The following is an 8,509-nucleotide window of genomic DNA, read 5'->3' as shown; positions in this document are numbered from 1 at the left end:
TGCATACCAAAACATGTATTTAGTTTTACTAATGATTGTAACTATTCAAAAGTTTAACTAACAAGCTTCAAGGAAACGGTTCAAATCAAATTGGATTCTCTCTCTCTCTTGATCTCTCTCTCTCTCTAACACACACACACACTCACACTCACGCACACACTTACACACACACACACACAATTTAATCATGAAGCCACAATCACTGTTTGTCCGTTGCTTCAGGCGATGGTTGGGACACGCCCTGGGCGGCTGCCTGTTTTTCTGCAATGACGTTCTGTATATCTTTGGCAGCATCTGGGTTTTCCTCCATCCATTTTGTGGCGGTGTTCTTCTCCAGCCAATTGGATCCCTGGATCTGGTGGTGGAGGGTGGTCAGCAGTTGTTCAAGGCTCTGGCCTGGTGCTTCACCTTTGAACCACACACCAAAATCCATGACAGAGCAACCAATGTAATTGTAGTCATACAGTGGAACCCCTTTTTAGGACTCCCGGATTTAAGACCTTCCCACCTCTCAATATTTCTCATTTTTATTTCATTTTCATTTTCATTACTTTATTGTCCCATCGCTGGGAAATTCGGGTCGCTTCCTCCCAGTGGAAAGCTAGCAGCAACGGAGTCGCGCTACCCAGGTGTCTGCGTGTTTAAGTGTATTCAGCCACCTGCAGACCTGTTTACCCCCATAAGTGTTTTGGAGTAATGCTCAGCCCCAAAAATAGTAATCCTGGCACAAAAATAGTAATCATCCAGCATTCGTCGCCAATTACAACGCACATGACAACTGTGTCTGCGAAACGCAATCATGCACATATATTCATCATTCACAAACAAAACACATCAGTCAGTTTTTGTAGTCATCATAATTTCAAAGAAGATCACATCAAAAGCACATGCATCACTGATTCTTTTTATTTTGCTCGTAGTAGGCCTTTTTCAGTGTGTCATCAAGCGCTTCTCTACTGTACTTGCGCTTGCCGAATGAGTGAGGGCGAGACTTCACCACTAGAATAAGGCTCTCCAGCGTCTTATCAGACAGACATGATCTCTGGTCCGTCCTGTGCTTTTTCACCCGATTTTGCCATTGAAAAAAACAATGCCAAACATGTGAATTGATAAAAAAAAGAATAAAATTTTTTTGTTTTTGTTTTTTGTTTTTTAACATTTTTTTTATTTATGAAAATCGTAGTCTTGACACGGATAGCGGAATGGCGTATTTTTTGCAGAAAATCGTAATAAATTACGCCAAAATCGTAAGGGTAAACAGGTCTGCACCTGCACTTATGGCAGAGTGACCAAGGTCTTTTACGTGCCATTGTGATGACACGGGGGTGGGACATGGCTTCCATCTCTGGGTCTGCACATAAAGTTGACCCATGTCCGTCCCGGCCCGAATTCGAACCTGCGACCTTCCGATCACAAGTCCAGTGCTCTACCAACTGAGCTACCGGGCCCCCTCTTAAGATTTTCTGTTCATAACCTCCATACATTTACCCCCAAAGCGACCAGTTTATTTAGTCACACGTGTACAATGGAACCCCTCTTTTAAACCGGCACGGTTGGCCTAGTGGTAAGGCGTCCGCCCCGTGATCGGGAGGTCGTGGGTTCGAACCCCGGCCGGGTCATACCTAAGACTTTAAAATTGGCAATCTAGTGGCTGCTCCGCCTGGCGTCTGGCGTTATGGGGTTAGTGCTCGGACTGGTTGGTCCGGTGTCAGAATAATGTGACTGGGTGAGACATGAAGCCTGTGCTGCGACTTCTGTCTTGTGTGTGGCGCACGTTATATGTCAAAGCAGCACCGCCCTGATATGGCCCTTCGTGGTCGGCTGGGCGTTAAGCAAACAAACAAACAAACAAACAAACCCCTCTTTTAAGACTCCTGTGATATTTTGCCTATTTATTTTTTTCTGAGAATTTCTGTTCATATCCTCTTGAAATGTATCTCCATTTTAAAACTCCTATTTTAAGACTGGATTAACTCAGATTTTTGGAAGTCTTAACCAACAAGTTCACTAAATAGGGAATTACTATAGACAGAAAATAGAAAGAAAATGCAATACCAGAAAACATTCTGTTGCCCCTATGGCTCTTGCATGTATCTGATAACTAACCAAACTATACCTTTTGTGGCAGGTATCACTGTCTGTAGCACCAACAAAACTGTTTGTCAGCTTAAATCAAATTTGGTGACAGTCATCTCATGAATGGGCCTGATACAGTGGAACAACCCCCCACCCCCCCCCCCCCCTCCCCCTCCTTATAAGACCCCCCAATTTAAGACTCCTCCCTTTTAAGACCATCTTTTCTCGGGCTTTCTGTTCATAGCCTTTGTACCTCCCGCGGGTTAGGGGGAAGAATTTACCCGATGCTCCCCAGCATGTCATAAGAGGCGACTAACGGATTCTGTTTCTCTTTTTACCCTTGTTAAGTTTTTCTTGTATAGAATATAGTCAATTTTTGTAAAGATTTTAGTCAAGCAGTATGTAAGAAATGTTAAGTCCTTACTGGAAACTTGCATTCTCCCAGTAAGGTCATATATTGTACTACGTTGCAAGCCCCTGGAGCAAATTTTTGATTAGTGCTTTTGTGAACAAGAAACAATTGACAAGTGGCTCTATCCCATCTCCCCCCTTTCCCCGTCACGATATAACCTTCGTGGTTGAAAACAACGTTAAACACCAAATAAAGAAAGAAAGAAAGTTCATATCCTCTGTAAATTTACCCCCATTTTAAGACTCCCTCCTTTTCAAGTCCTGATTTTCACAGATTTTTGGAGGTCTTAAAAGGGGGGTTCCGCTGTATCAAACATGCATCACGGGGACTCAGTGGAACACCTTACCAGTGTTGGGGGCTTCTGCTCCAGGCGAGTTAGCAGGCTCCCCACCGGCTGCATCCGCGTTGGAAGCTTGTGCTGACATTTTTACTTGTGCTACACAAAAAATAGCAATCATGGGCGAGTGTTGTCAGTGACAGAAAACAATGCTTGACAACACACACACACACAAACAAACACACACGCTGAGTCTCACTCTCGCTCCCCCCCCCCCCCCCCATACAGTCCCCACCCATTCCCAAGCCCCCTCCACGAAGGGGTACACAAACATGCTCGAGACCTTATTATTCTCACAGTATTGCGCCCCCCCCCCCCTCCCTCCCTCCCCCTCTTCTTCCCTGTTCTATTTTGCATGGTTTACTGATTAAGACGGCATTGTTTGCTCTTCACATCTACGTGTCTGCCCTGACATCTGCCATGTGCACGTACGTAACATTTTCACCAATACTAAGATAAGTCCCCGTTTAATTCTCAATCACTCCCAGATTGTCCAACCGTTATCATGCAGAAGAAAGGCAACGAAAGTATAAAGGCCCGCTGGGTCAGTCTAAGCGCTAATACCCCTCCTCCCCCCCCCCCCCCTCACAACAGGCATATGAAACAGGATGTGACACTGGTAAGGAGTTGAGACAACCCCACAGGACTGGGTGGCCGAGTGGTAACGCACTTGCGCTCGGAAGCGAGAGGTTGCGAGTTCGACCCTGGGTCAGGGCGTTAGCAATTTTCTCCCCCCTTTCCTGACCTAGGCACGGTGGTGGGTTCAAGTGCTAGTCTTTCGGATGAGACGAAAAACCGAGGTCCCTTCGTGTACACTACATTGGGGTGTGCCCGTTAAAGATCCCACAACTATTGACAAAAGGGTCTTTCCTGGCAAAATTGTATAGGCATAGATAAAAATGTCCACCAAAATACCCGTGTGACTTGGAATAATAGGCCGTGAAAAGTAGGATATGCGCCAAAATGGCTGCGATCTGCTGGCCGATGTGAATGCGTGATGTATTGTGTAAAAAAATTCCATCTCACACGGCATAAATAAATCCCTGCGCCTTGAATATGTGCGCGATATAAATTGCATAAAATAAAAATAAAAATAAAAAATAAAAAATAAAAATAAATCCCTGCGCTTAGAACTGTACCCAAAGAATACGCGCGATATAAGCCTCATATTGATTGATTGATACCCTGCAATACCGGCGCCACCTGCCAACACCTTTCCATGATCTTTTTGCTCTCTCTCATCCATATCAGAGTCGTCTGCCTTCCCTTCAGTTTGGTCACCATGGTTAACACTCCCACCCCCCGGCCCCGTCGGCCCCGTCGGCCCCCCTCAGTCTCATTCATAACAAAATCGTCTACCTTCCCTTTGGTCACCATGGTTAACACTCCCACCCCCCGCCCCCGTCGGCCCCCCTCAGTCTCATTCATAACAAAATCGTCTACCTTCCCTTTGGTCACCATGGTTAACACTCCCACCCCCCGGCCCCGTCGGCCCCCCTCAGTCTCATTCATAACAAAATCGTTTACCTTCCCTTCTGTCGCCATAGTTAACATCCTCCCTCCCCCCCCCCCCCCCCCTTCTCCGTCTCATTCACAACAAAGTCGTCTGAAGTGACACGACCGTGTTACGAGTCAGACTGAGTGGACGTGATCTACAGCTGGCGACAATGACGGCCGAGGTGGCGAGGTGGCCGACTGGTCACAAATTATACCCTGATGGTAGGTTTTCGCCGGAATCAAGTACCATTCACAAAATTGCACGCCTCTCCGTCTCTCTTACAACGGATCGCCCAAACAAACAAGCCGGCGGTTTAACCCGAAGGGTGTTACATCTGGCCCGCCAAACAGACAGACTGACAAACAAACACGTACGCGGTTTGTTTGTTCGGTGTGTTGTCATCCTGCACACCGGCACAATCTTCTCCTTAAGAATAAGAATACTTTATTATCTCATAGAGAAATTCAGGGGTGGTACATAACAATAATACAAACAAGACATTGATTTTACATAAAACATATAGCACTATATAACATGGACATCTTTAAAGCACTGCGCTTACATATTCTCGCACACCTACGCGTATAACGAACTATGGCTAAACATCATTGCAAAATATCATAACATACAATATATTGCAGGAAATATACGGTTGTACATAAAACCAATACATACATGTACATTACTACTGATTGCACTGGCAGAAGAGGGGCTGAGTCGGGTATGTGGATGTGTTTACATGTTGCTAAGGGTGATGGATTTGGGGATGAAGCTGTTTTGCAGCCTGAGTGTCCTAGCTTTGTGCGTGCGAAGTCTACGGCCAGAGGGAAGGAGTTGTTCTTTCGAGTTACCACCACCATCATTGTTGTTATGATTCTGATGCGTAATGATGGGCATTTTTTCTTTTTCTGTTTAAATTCGACTTTGACTGTACCCATATTTGCGTGTGGAGGTTAGGGGGGGGGGGGGGGGGTAATACTAACATTCGAACAAAGGAGAATCTTACGGTCAGCCTGTTTTGTTTGTTCAGCTGACGGGTGAAACGCTAATCTGTGGTCTGATATAAATGTGTGTGAAACTTCTGAGCGTCGGATGAGCGGCCGCTGATTGACTCAGATTACAGCCTTACTGACAGTTACAAACACTGACCGTCGATACTCAAATTACAACACGGGGAAAAACAACAGACAGGCAACAAAGACAGACATGGATACATGCAGACACTTAGGCAAACTTCCCCTCCGGTGCCTGCAAGCAAAGGCAGACAGGCAGGCAGGCAAGCTACACACACACACACACACACACTCTCTCTCTCTCTCTCTCTGTCTGTCTGTCTCTCGTTTGTGATGCTTATGCCATAACCTTCGTAAAATTTGATTTGATTTGATTTGACTCACTCTCTCTCTCTCTCTCTCTCTCTCTCTCTCTCTCTCTCTCTCTCTCTCTCTCTCTCTCTCTCTCTCTCTCTCTCTCTCTCTCTCAGTCTCTTAGTGTCCCTCCATATTTACAAGAAAAGCAAACGCTTGTTGAGGCTCACCTTCGCCATGAACTAACTGCTGCTCTAGCTCAACACACTGCAGAAAGTGACAATTTAATACTTTTTGACCCAAACTGAACCCTGCTATGACCTGGAAATATGAACAGGAAAAAAAAGAGACTAGATTCATGCACAGAATGTTGCTTTTATGTGTTTATGCGGGTCTGTCTCTGTGAGCGTGTTCATCTGTGTCTGTCCACCATAAAGACCACCCCCTCCTCATCGTGGTATGGTGGTGAAACAGAACCAAGCTATGCCGTCGGAAGAAAATCGCTGAAATTTCACTGTCCCTAAAATGTGGGGGTGTTTTTCATTGTGAGAAGTATACCGGTAGGGTTCTCCCATGGCGGACGGGTTGGTTGCTGGCTAACGGGGCTCTGGAAAAGACGGAGATGTGCTGGATAGTACCGGTGTGACGGCACAGAGGCCCAAGGACACAAGCGGTCATCTCAGCAACCTCCAAACGGGTAGACTGGACTCGACAACCATGGTAGGTAACCAGTCTAGGAGAAGGAAAACTCCGAAATAAAACCACGGGCAGACCAAGCTCAACAGCCAAGGAAGGCAATTGGTCTAAGGGAGGGACCCCTGATCAACGTCCATGGCCGAAGCCGGAGATGCGGGACCCCCTGGGTGCCAAAAAGCGCTGCATCACGCAAATCACAAAATAAACTAGTGAACGACGAAGAAGAAGAAGAATCTGTGTCTGTCTGTGTGTGTCTTTTTGTCTGCGTGTACATGAGTGTTCGCACATGTGTCTGTTTGTCTGTCTGGGTGGGTGAGTTTGGGTATGTGTCTGTCTGTATTCAGTTTAGGTGTGTGTTTGCAGATGAGTCTGTCTGTTATTGTGTTTGTACAAGTGTATGAGTGTTTGTACATGTATGTATGTGTGCATGTGTGTGCTGCAGGTTTTTCTTCAAGTGCTTGCAATCGTTATGCGTGTGTGTGTGAGTGTGTGTGTGTGTGCTTGTGAGTGTGTGTGTGCTTGTAAGTGTGCTGTTGTGCGTGTGTGTTTGCATGGGTCTGTGAGTGTCTGTATGTTTACGTCTGCGTGTGGCTGTAGGCTTATGTTCATATCTGTAGGATGGTGTCTAGCTGATTGTGTGTTTAAAAGTGTATAATTCGAACAAAAGAGAATCTTACGGTCAGCCTGTTTTGTTTGTTCAGCTGGCGGGTGACACGCAATTCGAACAAAAGAGAATCTTACGGTCAGCCTGTTTTGTTTGTTCAGCTGGCGGGTGACACGCAAATCTGTGGTCTGATTTTATGTGTGTGAAACTTCTGAGCGTCGGATGAGCGGCCGCTGATTGACTCAGATTACAGCCTCACTGACAGTTACAAACACTGACCGTCGATACTCAAAAGTTACAACACGGGGAAAAACAACAGACAGGCAACAAAGACAGACATGCATACATGCAGACACTCAGGCAAACTCCCCCTCCGGTGCCTGCAAGCAAAGGCAGACAGGCAAGCCACACACACACACACTCTCTCTCCCTCTCTCTCTCTCTCTGTCTGTCTGTCTGTCTCTCTCTCTCTCTCTCTCTCTCTCTCTCTCTCTCTCTCTCTCTCTCTCTCTCTCTCTCTCTCTCGTCTGTACTGCTTATGCCAAAACCCTCGTAAAATTTGATTTAATTTGATCTCTCTCTCTCTCTCTCTCTCTCTCTCTCTCTCTCTCTCTCTCTCTCTCTCTCTCTTTCTTTCTCTCTCTCTCTCTCTCTCTTTCTCTCTCTCTCTTTTTCTCTCTCTCTCTCTCTCAGTTTCAAAGCTCCAAGCATCACAAACCTTTAAGTAAATTATAAGTTTTGATTCTTGTTACCCCAACTTGACCCCACTCTTGAGGCAGCTAAATAAAAAAAATAAAAAATAAAATATTTTTGTTGGTACCCAAACTTGAACCCACTATGACCTTGAAATTTGACAGGGTCAACCAGACTTGATTCATGTCTGGAGGTCATCGAATCCTAGAAGTGTGTGAGATTTCAAAGCTCTAGCTTTTTAAATGTTCAAGAATGTGACCATTTTCCACAATTTAAAAAGACACTATTAATCTGACAGTTTTGAAGGAGTTTATGGCGAATTTGACTAATTTGAAGAATTTGGGGAATCTAGTGTACCATAACTTAGACACAATTGGGGAATCTAGTGTACCATAACTTAGACACAATTGGGGAATCTAGTGTACCATAACTTAGACACAATTGGGGAATCTAGTGTACCATAACTTAGACACAATTGGGGAATCTAGTGTACCATAACTTAGACGCAATTGGGGAATCTAGTGTACCATAACTTAGACACAATTGGGGAATCTAGTGTACCATAACTTAGACGCAATTGGGGAATCTAGTGTACCATAACTTAGACACAATTGGGGAATCTAGTGTACCATAACTTAGACACAATTGGGGAATCTAGTGTACCATAACTTAGACACAATTGGGGAATCTAGTGTACCATAACTTAGACACAATTGTGGAATCTAGTGTACCATAACTTAGACGCAATTGGGGAATCTAGTGTACCATAACTTAGACACAATTGGGGAATCTAGTGTACCATAACTTAGACACAATTGGGGAATCTAGTGTACCATAACTTAGACACAATTGGGGAATCTAGTGTACCATAACTTAGACACAATTG

The 8,509-nt window shown here is 45.1% G+C and overlaps 1 protein-coding gene across 1 annotated transcript; it reads right to left on the bottom strand.

Annotated features, from left to right (window-relative positions):
* On the bottom strand, nucleotides 1-5,937 carry LOC138978164 (uncharacterized). The gene is made up of 3 exons (XM_070350825.1): nucleotides 5,861-5,937; nucleotides 2,835-2,924; nucleotides 1-408 (listed from the first exon to the last, which is right to left on the bottom strand). The coding sequence occupies exons 2-3, from the start codon at nucleotides 2,911-2,913 to the stop codon at nucleotides 200-202; spliced, it is 288 nt and encodes a 95-aa protein (XP_070206926.1). The 5' UTR covers nucleotides 2,914-2,924; nucleotides 5,861-5,937; the 3' UTR covers nucleotides 1-199.
* Between the last annotated feature and the right edge of the window lie 2,572 nt (nucleotides 5,938-8,509).

Source organism: Littorina saxatilis, linkage group LG10, assembly GCF_037325665.1.
Source record: "Littorina saxatilis isolate snail1 linkage group LG10, US_GU_Lsax_2.0, whole genome shotgun sequence".
NCBI classification, from domain to species: Eukaryota; Metazoa; Mollusca; class Gastropoda; order Littorinimorpha; family Littorinidae; genus Littorina; species Littorina saxatilis.
The sequence above is the reverse complement of the archived record's forward strand: the minus strand, read 5'-3'. Positions and strand labels throughout refer to the sequence as shown.

Excerpts from the sequence above, each read along its gene's own strand:
- LOC138978164 (XM_070350825.1), bottom strand. The coding sequence starts at position 2,913 with ATGTCAGCACAAGCTTCCAACGCGGATGCAGCCGGTGGGGAGCCTGCT. Across the intron at positions 409-2,834 it reads AGCAGAAGCCCCCAACACTG|GTGAAGCACCAGGCCAGAGC; the intron begins GTAAGGTGTTCC and ends TGTGGTTCAAAG.